A 15000-nucleotide genomic window follows, 5' to 3' on the forward strand; every position below is an offset into this window, starting at 1 on the left:
CTGATGCAATCTTCAAAGGAAAGTAGATTTTCAAATCATTAAACACAAATGCTGAATCTAGAAATTCACCCAGCTAGTATTTAACAACCGAACTAAGTTTATAAATAAGTTTAGACTAACCATGCAGGGAGAATGGCAATCCACCAGTCCTTAATGGTATGAATTAAAGATTCCTATCAAATATAAACTTGAATATATTACATGAAAACAAAAATACATGACATAAATTTAAATGGTGAAGAAGGGAACCATGCACTCACAGGAAATAACAACAACTTTAAACTCCATTAATTCTGTTTATATTTCGACAGAGTTTCTGCAACAATCCAAGAATTTCTTACCAAAACAAGAGAGAATAGACCCCCTTTATATAGATTTTCAAAATCTGGATGAATGGCCAAGATTTAATCATACAAGTGTCCTAGATTGATTCTCAAAGGAATGGCTGCCCATACCTAGTTAATAGGGAACATATCTCCCTACCAAGTACCAACTAACTAACAACTACCCACCATAAAGTTGCCCCCCAAAAAGTGCACTTGCACGGAGCTCAAAATCTGCAGTGTTCTGGGGTAGTTGGAGAAATAACTAACTTTGGAGAATACACTTTTTATAATCCAAAGTAGATTCTTTCCCCAAAAAGTCATTTTCTCCGTCCAAATATTCTGTCCAGATATCCCGGTCTGCTGCTTGCTCTGCTCGAACATACTCTTCAAATCGCACGCACAGAGTACACAATTGCTTAATGGGAGGAATAGGAGGAGTAAACATTCTGAAGCGGATGTCTTTGCGATGACTGTCCAATCTTCTTAGTTGTTCGAACCAGCCTATCTGATAGGTTTCAAAATGCAATATGTCTGCTTGCAACTTGCTGGCGAATTCTTTGTCAGCTGTGGAGTATGTGGTCTTATCACTTTTCAACCGGCCATTACAACGCAATTTCATTTTGTCACACTGCATGTTATCTTTCCAGTCGCTGACTAATGCCTTGAGGACATCCTCACAAAAAGTCTTGATATTAGACAAGGTTTCCCCGTACTCGTCCCATCCTTTGTTGATGGTGTCTGCCATGGCATTCTCCATGTTAAAAATCCAGTACCATTCCTTAAAAGTGCTAATGTTATGGGGATCAAGGATTGTTTGTAACACGGTAATCCGGGGATGAGTCCAGAACAAAGCCCTCATGATGGGTAGAGCCTTTTCAATCACCTTCTGCAATTTGTTGAATTCTTTTTCGACATCTAGCAGCTTTCGACGGGTTCGTTCTAGATCCATTGTCATGTTGGCCGTATCCTCGGTCACTTGGTTTCCCCTTGCCTTGATGCCCTTGATCCATTCTCTAATTTCCTTGGCCGTGTTGCGCACTCCCTCAAACTTAGCCATGGTTTTCTGTGCCAGTGCCAATGGAGAAACATGGGTCTCGGTGGCATGCTGCAACGACTTCAGTAGATGATCTATGGAGCCCTTGGCTTTCTCAGCACGTGCTCTATACATATCCCGTTCAACAGTCATTTCATCCATCTGTCTAAGTATATTTTGCATAGAGTCCTTGAACTCTTCCCTTTCTTGCTCTTTGGTCGCTTTCCCCAGCGGGATAAATGTAATGCTGTAATAAGCCAAAGCGACCTCTTCTGCTGGTTTGCCTTCAGGTGGAGCAGCAATGAATTGTTCGATTTCTCTATTCATCTTTAGTGATTCTGGAATAGGTTCTCGGCTTCTTCCCTTTGGCCTTAGATTCCCCTATTCAAGAGAATATGTCTTTCGGGTTGATTGGTGGCTTGACAATTGCCTTCCGCTAGCTCAGGCTAGTAACCACTCGTGAGGGATAGTCTGTCCCGAGGTGACTACTAACTCCTTGCCTTGTTCTCTGGATGCCTTAGTGGATTCACTGCATACCCACGACTGATCGGACGTGGAAGAAGGTGGATTAGGTGCTATCTCCCGACCTTTGCTTACAGTTGAATTTTCACCCACCTCACTGAGCAATTGCTGAGTAGCTTCCAATGCCGGTTGCTCTTCAGTCTCGTGGGGCTCCTTTATTTTACTCTTCTTTCTCTCCTTCAATTGCAGTATTATCTCTTGCATCACCTTCTTTCTTTTCCTCCTGTTGTTCCTCACACTTGCTGTCCTGCGTGTGCTCTTGCTTGCTTGCTTCCTCATTCGACACAAATTTTCCCTCCTCGACGACGTGATTTTTAGGCCTATCCAAATTGATGATCTGCGTATCTGCTCCTTGCTCATTAGTCTGCTGTGGATCATTTGTCTCTTGCAGGTCATTTGTCTCTTTGGCAATTGGATCATTTTGTGGAGGGGTAGGTAGATGATCAATTTCGACTACCTCATTGTCTGAGTTGGGTCCTTCGATGATGTGGCGACTACTGGCCTTCTTATTGGTATCTTTTCTCGCACGTGAGCCTCAGGTAATTAGCTGGGTTTTCTCTTTATCTTCTTGGATGCATGTGTTCCTCTGCTAGCCTTTGCCTTTTTTCTTTTTTTTTTTGGGCTTTTCAACCTCTTCCTTCCTTGCTGCACTTGACACTTCTTCGTCTTCTGAAGACTGGGACTCAAAGCCTCCCATCAGATTATATATAAACTGGATCCCTTCATGGGTTAGTCTCTCAACTTGCTTGAATAACCAGGCATCCGTATACCTCTTGGGACCTTCCATTATAGCTTCTAGATCCGTGATTTGGTTCTGGGTCCAGTTATTAGATGGTGGGAGGTCTTTGACTGCCTCATAGTCTTGGGTTCGCAAGCAATCCCCATAATCAACAATCTGATTTGGGACTTTGCGGTACTCAAAAGTTCTGATTTGTTGAATACATAGCCTTGAGTATTCCCGCCGACAGACTTCAAAGTTGTCTAGGCAGGTAGTCCAATAGTCTTATATGGTTGTCTTGTATCTGAAGCGTCTGCCATATGCCTTCTTCCCTAAACCCGTGGGGTCGAAGTACTTCCTAGGGAGGTGTTCTTGTAGGTAGCATGATGCCAATTCTTGAAAGGATTGCTCAGCCTTATTGAAGGTCTTGAAGTATACATCGTTGGCCCCTATGGCCATTGGGAACGTGACTCCTGCTATCTTATTTTCCCTAAGTATGTGCCCGACTAGATGCGCTTGTCTAGCAACCTCTAGGAGGATCATCCTATTTGATGGATAGCACGAAAGTCTGAAAGGGGCTCCCTCAAAGTCTGGAATCTAGAGATAGGAGAAACGAGGGAATTGAATGAACCATGCCCCGTACTTCCATATCAATGCATTAGCTTGCTTTGACAACCGTATATGCAACTTTCCTTGCATCATTCTGACCATGCACATTGTGAATGCATAATTCACGCGCTCATACTAGCCTACTGCATAGGCGATGTTGTTCTTTGCCCTCTGTGATATGTCATAATTATGCAGTTGAGGGTAACAATAGTACACCTTCACTTGATTTGGCCCATTTCCAGTCTCGCCTGTGCAGATCAACCTTGGTAGTCTCTGGTGTCTGGCAAACATGCAGACAAGGTAGGAGGACATTGTGAAATACTTCTTCTCCGCAAGTTGGACCAGCTGTGTATGGATGTTATCACTTATGATTTGAGCCCAATCAAATTTAACATTCCCATTGAAGACTTGCTCTATGTAGTAAAATATCCACTCCTCAAATAGTTTGGAGTGGGGGAGTCCCATTGTGATCATGTCCCCATATTCTTCAATAAAGTCACTTCTATAGGTCTTCTTGGTGATCCTAGTGCTCGGGGGTCTCATTCACCATCCCCTTGCACATGTTGGGATTCATATCATAAGCCACTTGGGCTTCATCATAGTTACTGTTATGGCATCTTCAGGAAGTAGGATGCCGAATGCTTCCCCAATGGCCTTTGGAGTGAAGTCGGCCTTCACCATTCCGCTTGCAACTACTACTCGGCCCTCTGGCCGATAATGCTTTGCAGCCTCAACCACAAGCTCATAGTTTTGAATGGCCGGTGGGAAACCTGCAGCTTGTGCAATGCTACTCTCCACCATCCGTTTTGGCTTCACATATGCGTTTGGAGCATATACCCTGTCCTTGAAGTTTTGGAGATCAACATGTCCGATATCTGTGTCTCCATCATTTTCCGAATTGCTCAGGACCTTTGACTCCTTTACCACCCCCTGATACTGGTATTTCATCTTATCTAGGTTGTGGGGAATGCCAGTTTTGGGTGCCTGTGATGTCCCTGGTGTGTCAGGTGCCTTGGAAGTTTCTGCCACTTGGCGAGGCATCTATCCTGCACACTCGGACATGAATTACGAGGAGGGCTTTAGGTAAAAAATGCGGGTTAGCAGTGCCAGAAGACGATGTTAGCATCAAAACAACATGATGATTAAAATTTGAAAATATTGCTATAATATGCTATTTGAACAATCTGAATTCTGGGAACAGAGACCAAATGCGTTTCAAATTTTGGGGAATTTGAAACTTGAGAATTTGTTGGTTGTTGATTTTGGGCGAGCGTTTTAAACAATGCTGCTCCCTATACTATTGTTTTGAAAATTGCAAACGTCTTAGTTTAAATGCGTTTTAAATTTCAGACTTGTTTGCCTTGCGGGATATTGGACGAAGGTTTAAAACGTTTTGAAGGCCCTTGGAAAGATAATTTTAGTGTTTTCAGTTTGAGCTTAGAATCTTCACAATTTGCCTAAGTTTGAAATTTTCGACTGGAGGTCAAATTTGGTAGGTAATTGTTGCTTGGGGTTAAATTATGAAGTTTACTTTGCATTTATTTTGCATTCAAACCCTAGATAAAACATGGATGTTTGCCAAACACAAAATTTTAAGGCTCTTGAACATACCTGGCAATAGAGGGTTTGTTGACTGTGAATGCTCTTGAATGAAAGCTGTGATCCTTCCTTGCAAAACCCGTCCGTTTGAAATAAAATGAGAGAATCACTCCCTTGCAAGATGCAACTTTGGGATTAAACTCCCAACCCTAAGGAAACAAAATTCAGCTGATTGAAAGAGAATGCAATGTCGACTGATTGAAAGAGAATGCAAACTCGTTTTGATAATAGCAAATTTGTTTTGTTTTGCGAACTTGCAAAACCTGAAAAGTTGGTGACTTCAGAGTTTTGCCCTAGAAGAAACTCGGGGCCTGAATGTTTCGCGCGATTTTAGCTTGGCTTGCGAACTTGATTCCTTTTCTTTCAAAATCTATGAAGTCGCCAAGCTCCTTCACATCTTAATTCATTTAGCTGTGAACTCGCAACTTTTATTTCGACTAGACTCTTTGTTTTCAGATGCCATATTTCATATTTATATAGACACCCTTTCACTCTCCACTGAAACTCAACCGTTTTAGCTTAAATGCGTGACTTTGGGTCGCAACTTTGAACTTTTAAGTTAAAATGCGTGACCTTGCTTAGCCTGGGTATTTTTTAAGTGCCTCTTACTTGATGATGGAATTCGGCCACTTGAATGCAAACGCGTGACCTTTCTTGTTTAAATGCCCTCCCTTCTTAATACAAAATTCAGACTTTTTGATCAAAATGTGCGATTTTAGCTTTTTCACTCAACTTAGTCCTTTGAACATCCTTTCCCTTTTCAATATGAAATACGGTATTTTTGCTCAAAATGAGCGACTTTTGGCTTTTAGTTTTAGACGCCTTTTTGCCTTGGATGATAAATTCGGTCATTCCACATGTTTTGTGCGATTTTTGGTTAAAACTTAAAGCCCTTTTTTCTTTGCTATGAAAGCCGGCCTTTTCACTAAAATGTGCGAACTTTGCTTGTAATTGCCCTTTTACTTAAGTATAAAATTTGGCCATTTTGATCAAAATGTGTGAACTTTCCCGTTTTGCTCTTGGACTTGCAACTTTTTAAACAAAATGGTGTTGAACTTCAACTTTGAAATGCCCTTTTACTTGACACAAAATTCGGCTATTCAGCTAAAAATGTGTGACTTTGTTTTTGCCTTTCAAAGCATGAAAAGGGGCGAGTTGCTTGTTTGCTCATGTCACCTGGTGATTTCGGGTTTGTTCGATGAAAATGTAAGGCTTTATGCCTTTGACCTGAAGCTCGACACTGTATGTGATGTGTGCGATTTTGTGCTCTTGTGACCTCCCTTCTTGCAAACTTTTTGAAGTAACAAATTTTCTTTGAACGTCCTTCACTTAGAGAAATTCAGGCCTTAAGGAGGATCCGAGCAAACTTGAGTTTGGGTGGCCCTTCAAGACTTAGGACGTTGGTCAGTTCAAATTTCAGGTTGAATCATCTTTCCAAGCTCAACTCTCTCATTGTTGCAATCTACTCCGCCTACTTACAAAAACTCCTATGCAGGACCTTGACAAGGCAAAAACAAAGAAGGGGGGGGGGGGACCTTGTTGACGACGGGGAGTGTATGCAAGGCACAACACACACTCTTAGTTGTTTTTTTGCATATGGCTGCAAGTCCAGCTGTGTTTGTTTATTGCAATCATTGGCACAAATAGGGATAAATATGTGAGATGACCTACTCTTTCTCAAGCAGCCACTGGGGTACATCAAATTCCTTGTATTTGGTGTAGAGGGTTGACTACTCTCCCTTGTTCACAATTCAGACTAGTGATGGATGTACACTGTCTATTTCCTTTTTGTAAAGGAGCATTGAATATGTATGTTAAGAGAGACATTGAATGTAGTTATCTTCCTCTATAGGTTGTTCAACTAGGCCCTCTTAGGTTAGGCAATTCTCCTAAAGAAATTGTCAAACCCTTCATTGGCTCATTCATGGGGTTGGTGAGTACATTGGCAGTTGACTTTGATGCCAACTATAGCTTCGTTCCACATTGCCCCCTATCTATTTCAACTTTTCATATTGTTTCTTACTTTCATAAGATTGATTTGTAACCTATGGCATTTATATATTTTGACTTGGCAATGGTTTTTCTATTTGGTTTCATTGGACACTTACTGGCATTTGTATATTTTGACTTCACAATGTTTTCTTCATTTATTTCTACTGGGCACTTTTTGGCATTTCAATTTGTATATTTTTACTTTGCCATGGTTTTTCCATTTGGTTCTACATGACATTTATTTGCTAATATTATTTCTTATATTTAGTTTCCTCTTTGCACTTTTGATTAGCTATTATAACTTACTTTTTTTCTGAATCTGTTAGCCTACTTTGATCATTCATTCACATTAATATAAATTTCTTCCATTTTTTCCTTGAATATTGTATACCATGTTGCTTGATGGTAAATTTTTTCTAGTTGTGTATATTGAAGCCATTTCCATTTGTCATATGATGCTATGCAGACCATGTTGTTTGAATGGTACCATGAGATTTATAAAGTTTTATGCATTCTTCCAGGATAAACTATTGATGTTTCGTCTCATGGAGCTAAAGGATGTCTTGGGTCGTATTGGCATGACTAAGCAAGGGAAAAAGCAGGTCTGGATTTATTTATGGAGTAGTTTTTTAAAATTATAAGCATCTAAGGAGGGCCATTATATTTCTTAAATACAGCATTTTATTCTGTCACTGCCTTTATGTTGTAAAGAGTTTATAGTCTGAGATTGGACTCCCATTTTTCTGCTGCTAAGATTTTTCAGCTTAGTTAAATTTTTTTGTTTGGGTCACTTACAACGTTTGGGTTGTGATAAACAGGTTCTTAAAGACAGAATAATGAATTTGCTTGCTCCTCCTGATCCACAAGGTCATAAAGCTGGCTTATTTCCTTTATTTAAGAATCCTCATATTTTTACTGTTTGGTTTTTTAATTTGTATTTCCTTAGAATCATATTTTAGTTCAAATTCATCTATTGGATTAAAATCCTAATTATGAGTTCAGTTTAATTTGCATATGAATCCTCATATTTCACTTTTTGGTTTCTTTGTTTAGACATTTACAATAATCATTTCTTAGTTCAATTCACCTATTATATCAAAGCCCTTATTATGAGTTTGGTTCAATTCATATATGAAATGCCCCCTTATTAAAATGTAATTGTGTAAAAATAATGGAATAGTTGTTTACACTCCTTTTGTTTTTACCTATGTTACCTCGAGTTTCCGAGTCGGGGATGATAGGGGATGGTGGGATGTGTTTCCGGGATGGTGATTTTTTTTGCCAATTTTGGGGACGGCTATATAAAATAAAATATAGGGAAAATTTAAAATATATAGGGAAGTTTTAAATATGCATATGAAAACATGGATAAAACATGCATATATACATTATATTCATATGAAAACATGGATAAAGCATGTATGGATACATTATAGAACCTTAACGTATAACATTTGTGTTCAATTAATGCCCTTGTTTGACCACCACTATTGATGGTATCGATTAGTCTACACTAGCCATTCCCATTGATGTTCATTTCCATCCCAAACATTTGAGTTTGAAGGAGTATGAGTGGTTTCCAGCCTGAAAAGTACAGCCCAATATAGGCTGTACCTCTTGCAGACCTGGCATGGTTTGCTGTGTATGATTCTCTGCATTTCTTGGCCCCTTTTGTAGCTGTTTGGTGGTGTATTTTGTTGCTGGGTAATGTTGGCAGGTGTTCTTTGATGTTTTGGGGAAGGTGTTTGATGAATTTTGTAGCTGTTTTGACCTGCAGATAGTTGAATATCAAACCTGCAATTAAGTTTGAGCTTTGCACAGTGGTTTCCAAACTTGACATTGACCAATCCAACACTTGTTTGCTAGTATTTCATTGTTTGTTTCTGGTTGGAGGATATTTTGATAGTATTCTATTACTATTATGACCTACAACCGCTTCTTTATGCACTACCAGTTTCTGGGTGTTTGTGAAATTGATTACCAAACTGTCATATTTCTAAGTGCGTTTGGCTATGATTCAGACCTGTTTACCCTTAATATCTGTGAAAAATCCAATGTTGGAGACCTGCAACCACTTTTTTACACACTACCAGGTTCTAAGTGTTTGTGAAATTTATTACCAGGCTGCATTCATTATTTTTAAATCTTTGAGCTTGTTATTTTTTAAATGTGTTGGGAAAAGGGGGATGACTGGCTGTCCTCGGGAGAGTTAGGGGATGCCACATGTGTCCCCAACCATCTTGGGGACGGGGGGATTTCCCCTGGCGACTAGGGATTGAGGACGTTTCCTGAAACCACCTTTATTGGGGACGACGTGGGGACGCCCCTAGCCGTCTCCATGTCCCTGAAAAGTCCACAGGATGGGGATATGGGGATTTAGGCCTGGGAATGCGTCCCGGGTAACCTTGGTTTTTATCTTTAGAATGTGAATTTACTGTATGTTGATACATGGTGATTGTAGCAGCTGTGGTATCTCTAGATATTTTAAAACATTTGTAAAAGCATCTTGTTGAATAGATTATGGAAAAGTTCTTGAATTTTTTTTATATCAATAATATTTGATGTTATTATCTTGTTGGAACTGCAACTGGATTACTTTTAAATTCTTATTCATTTAATTACATTATACTGGACTTCCATTGCAAAACTGGCTATCTTCCTATTCCCGCTATATTTGATGATAGAATTTCTTTTAATTGACAAATGATCTGTGGACTTGATATTCCTTTGTTGAATTTTCCTAGTTTTGTTTTTAGGAAGATTATTTGCTAACATATGTCAATTGGTTACTATTACTTTGAGATCCTTGCAAGTGGTTTTTAATATTAGTTTTCATAAGAATATTATTTGCTCATATTGATAGGATGTAAATGTTTGTAAACATCCAAATGGTATGAAGTTTATGATAGGAGTTAGAAAGTTGGTTGGTAGAGCATGACTTGCACATGCAATGTTGGGCTGACAGAGAGTTAGGAGGTCTTTGGAAAGGTTGAAATATGAAGTTTATTTCAGCATAAGGTTATGAAAGCATTTGGTATATGTTTAATTATTATTCTTGTTTATTAAATAAGATTCTCTGATAATTCTCTAAAACATTGTGTTTTAGGCATCACAATTATGAGAAATCCTTGATTGAGAATTGTTACAATAGCTTTTTAGGCTTATCATGTCTGCTTGTTAAGTTATGAGCTAAGTCACTGGTTCGATTACGGGTGTTAGTATGAGAATCAAAACCCTATGCATGTTTTATGCATCACAATTCTAAGAAATCCTTGATTGAGAATTGTTATATAAGCTTTTTAGGCTTATCATGTGTGCTTGTTAAGTTATGAGCTAAGTTGCCGGTTTGGGTATAGGTGCTGGTATGAAGACTGAAGCTTGGTGCAAGGGTACAACAATTTTTTTCTCCTATGGGTATGTGTATGGGCCTTCAACAATGCCACCTCCAACAATCTCCAAGTATGAAGTTGTCCTTGAAGCTTTGTCTCAAGTAGCCAACTTTAAAGAAATCACCACACGCTTCTTTTGCCTCAACTTTGCATCACTGATTCTGCAAATGATATAATCATGTAAGCACAACACACATTGATCTAGACACTCATCCACATCATCAACACCAACTTGATCTTCTATATATCCCATCTTCTTCATTGCAAACATCAATTAGGTCGGCCAGAGCAGAGGACAATCATAGGTCCTATCAAGTTGGCCATCAAAACATAGTTGTGGTGAAAATGGTTCAACCTAGGAGATAAAGAGGACCTAAAGGCATCTATCTAATTTGTTTCAGACAATTTACCTGCTATTACACATGAAGATAATAAGGTAATGTGTGGATAAGCAATGTAGCACATCACTAGTCAGCCCAAAACATATCTCCCAGATGAATAAGCCCGGTGTGGATCCTCACATGCCAAGGTAGGACCCAAATACAATGTAATGCAAGCAGAGACACCTAAGGATACACCACAAGAGAACAATTTTTATCAGCCAAACTAGAGCAGTTACCTTGAAAGTTAGACACATGTTAGACATAATGCACCATCAAACAAACCTTCTAGCATCATGTAGAGCATGCAAGGAAGTTCCTTGAACATCCAACAACATTCCCAAATACTTTTTTCCTCCTTGTCACATCAAAATCATATTGGCATAGCACGTTTGATACAAAACACTTCATTTCAGAGGGCCAGAAAGATTAGTCATGAACATAACACCATTATCAACTCTTGTAGACAACATCAACACTTGAAAGTTGAACTAAGACAACATAATCATTATTAACACGTCCTCTAATCTAGTGCTGGGAAGGAAGAAGGAGATGATACCCATAATCGTCAGTCGCTTCGGCAGAGAGGTATGATCGAAAAGGTACTTCAGCCACAGGCAAACCGGCAAGTCTTCAGAATCACTTCAACACCAAAAATGTCTAAGGCTAGCTCTGAGGATGTAGTAGAATACAACACGCAGCTAGGTACTATATTTCAAGTACGAAACTGGGAAGCACTAGGGAGATGCACTTCGAAGCCTTAAGTTCTGTCGCCAAACCGGCAGCATAACATTACAATTTTTCAAGATGCCTCAAATGAGAGCCCAAGGCTCTTATTTATAACTTCTCATCAACCAAATTCAAATGCAAATTACCCCAAACACCACTTCATTTGCATTTCATTTCACCTCACGTGGACCCATGTGTAGCGCCATTCTCATAAGTCAAACCTCACGCCAAAAAGGCATGGACCCACGTTAATCACTTGGCAAATAATAGAGATGCAATATAAAATAATATTCCTCTAAATAATCTCGACATCCCTTATTACACATGAATTTCGCCAAATACTTAGGATAAAATAGGCATTAATCCCAAATTCAATAAATCAGCAGCAATTAATCAGATTAATTAAATATTAAACCTTAGGATAAGGAAATAATATTTAATTGCGTCATATATGACTCCCGTACTAATTTTCCAGTCAAAACTAGGATGAAACTGAGCCAGGAAGACCACTGAACTGCTGCAGGATCAGGACCCTGTCCATTGCCAGAAATAGAGTTATGCCACACTGCCACTTACTAAAAATAGTAAGTCAAAAACTAATGCTCCGAAAAGCATGATCATCGCGCCCAGTGATAGAGCATGGAGAGCTCAATAGGACAGTATCGCCAAAATAGCCATTCCCTGACTTACTAAAAATAGTAAGTCCTCGCCTCATCAATGCTGGACCCTCATTCTTCATTCCACCTATCCTACGGGTCTCAGGAATAGGTTAATGGACCACTGGAAGGTCATCAATGAGAAGGGGACATTACAGTCCGCCCTCCCCAAAATTGCTTGTCCTCAAGCAACTGTAAGGTTGGATGCAGTAAAATCTCCTCATTCTCCCACGTAGCATCCTCTGCTGGTAGATTCTTCCATTTGATCAAGTATTCCCTGATCACTCTTCTCCTCAAAGATCGTTCCCTGAATTCAAGGACAACTTCAGGAACCAAAACCAACTCTCCCTCCTCATCAAACGGAGGTAACTCAGCTGAAGCAACAACATTATGTCCCAAAGCCTTCTTAAGGCGAGACACATGAAATACATTATGGATCCTACTGCTTGCTGGCAATTCCAACTCATACGCCACTTCTCCAACCCTTCTGCTGACTCTGAAAGACCCATAGAATCGTGGCTTCAATTTCTCAACCCCACTCTTCTTGAGAGTAGACTGTTTGTAGGGCTGGAGCCTCAAATAAGCCATGTCGCCCACCTCAAAGGTGCGCTCAATTCGCTGCTGATCAGCATACAACTTTTGCTGATTCTGTGCATGCTGGAGATTGTCCCTCAGAATCCTCAGAATATCTTGATTTTGCTGCATCATATTTTTTGCCTGAGGGGTTCTGCTATCACCAAATACCAAGTCCGCGAAGCTAGGAGCTTCATAACCATATAGTGCCATGAATGGTGACATCCGGATGGACATTTTGATAGGAAGAATTGTAACAATATTCCCCTAGGTGAAGCCGTCTCACCCATGTATTCTGTTGCTTTGAGACATAGTTTCTAAGATAACCTTCCAACCACTTATTCACTATCTCGGTTTGCCCATCAGTTTGAGGGTGATAATTGGTGCTTGGAGTGAGCACAGTACCACACAATCTGAAAATCTCCTGCCAAAAAGCACTTAGGAACTTGCTGTCCCTATCACTCACAATGTTCTTCGTAACCCATGTAATCTGAGCACCTCCCAGAAGAACACTTCAGCAACTTGTGCTGCTGTAAAAGAGTTGGTGATGGTGAAGAAATGAGCAAACTTTGTAAGTCTGTCCACCACCACATAGATACTATCCTTCCCTTGAGCCCGAGGCAACCCCGTGATGAAATCCATGGAAATACTTTCCCATTTTTGATCGGGAATAGGCAAGGGTTGTAACAAACCAGCTGGTAGAGTGTGCTCATCTTTGTTCCTCTGACATGTATGACACTCTTTAATATACTTCAAAACATCACTTTTAAGTCCCTTCCAAGAGAACCTCTCCCGGATCTACCTGTATGTTTTGAAATAACCTTGGTGACCAGCAAGGGGGATGTCATGGAAAGTCTTCAAAATCTTCTCTTTCAACTTAGATTCAGCCACTATGAAGATTCTTCCCTTGTACAGTATCAATCCCTCAACCAATTTGTACCTTTCATCATGAAAAGTACCTTCTATAAGGCTGGTTGCAAACTGATTTTTGGCATAATCATCAAGCAACAACTCTCTCCAATCAGCAGTAAACTCGCAAAGTGAGCTTAAATGGGGTCTTCTGGATAAGGCATCTGCCACAACATTGTTTTTACCCTTAACATACTCAATATCTAAATCGTAAGCCTGCAACTTACTCACCCATTTCTGCTGTCTCTCATTCAAATCTTTCTGATGCATGAAGTGTTTAAGACTATTGTGATCAGTCTTAACAATGAATTTACTCCCCACCAGATACTGCCTGAACTTCGCAAGGGCATGCATTATGGCAAGCATTTCCTTGTCATAAATTGAATACAGTCTCTCAGGACCTCTCAATTTCTGACTCTCAAAGACTATAGGATGCTTATCTTGCATGAGGACCGCATCAACACCTTCTCCAGATGCATCACACTGTAGCTCAAATGGCTTGGTGAAATCAGGCAATGCTAAAACAGGGCAGGAACTCATGATCCTTTAAAATTGTTCAAATACTGTTTGTGCCTTTTCGGACCATTCAAAAGCACCTTTCTTTGTAAGATTTGTGAGGGGGGCAGCCAACTGAGAATATCCCTTCACAAACCTTCGATAAAATCCACACAATCCCAAAAATCCCCTCAAATGTGTTATGTTTTTCGGGAGTAGGCCAATCAATGATGGCTCTAATCTTTTCAGGATCCACTTTCACACCACCTGCATTGATAATGTGACCAAGGTAGAGCAACTCTTCCATCCCAAACTCACATTTGGACTCCTTGGCAAACAGGGATTCGAATTCTAATATGCTCAACACTTCATCCAACTGCTGTAAATGTTCTTTCCAAGATTTGCTGAATATAAGTATGCCATCAAAGAATATTAAAACAAACTTCCTTAGCTGTTCTTGGAAGATTCTGTTCATGCATGATTGAAATGTAGCAGGTGCATTAGTCAAGCCAAAGGTCATGATTAGGAACTCAAAATGCCCAAAGTGGCATCTGAAAGCGGTCTTCTCCACATCTGATGCTCTCATTCTAATCTGATGGTACCTCGACCTGAGGTCAATCTTGGAAAAGAACACTGCCCCATGTAGCTCGTCAATGAGCTCATCAATCCTTGTAATAGGATACCGATTCTTGATGGTTTTTTGATTCAGGGCTCTGTAATCCACACACATGCGCATGGTCCCATCCTTCTTTCTCACCAAAACAACAGCCGAAGCAAAGGGCTTTTGCTAGGCCGTAAGTAACCCATGTCAAACAATTCCTGAATTGCTTTCTCAATCTCATCCTTCTGCTTCATAGGATATCGGTAAGGAGTAGTCATGACTGGCTTAGCTCCTTCTTCAAGCTCAATAATGTGTTCGGCACCTCTTTCAGGAGGTCTGTCAGGAGGTGGGTTTTCGAACACCTTGCTTCTCTTGGTTATCAAAGCTTGAATGTCTTCAGGATAGTTCCTATGCTCTTTTTGTGGTTCTGAGGGCATGACCATGATCTTGCTTCTATCCTTGATCATTG

The 15000-nt window shown here is 40.0% G+C and overlaps 1 protein-coding gene across 3 annotated transcripts in view; it reads left to right on the top strand.

Annotated features, from left to right (window-relative positions):
* The window catches only part of LOC131079144 (E3 SUMO-protein ligase SIZ1), a 311118-nt gene that overhangs the window by 17776 nt on the left and 278342 nt on the right, over positions 1-15000 (top strand). For all 3 annotated transcript variants that reach the window (XM_058017061.2, XM_058017044.2, XM_058017052.2), the window contains exons 2-3: positions 7321-7401; positions 7618-7666. In XM_058017061.2, coding sequence (XP_057873044.2) covers positions 7321-7401; positions 7618-7666 — 130 coding nt within the window. The remainder of the gene's footprint in view (positions 1-7320; positions 7402-7617; positions 7667-15000) is intronic.

This window comes from Cryptomeria japonica, chromosome 8 (genome assembly GCF_030272615.1).
Source record: "Cryptomeria japonica chromosome 8, Sugi_1.0, whole genome shotgun sequence".
Classification (NCBI taxonomy): domain Eukaryota; kingdom Viridiplantae; phylum Streptophyta; class Pinopsida; order Cupressales; family Cupressaceae; genus Cryptomeria; species Cryptomeria japonica.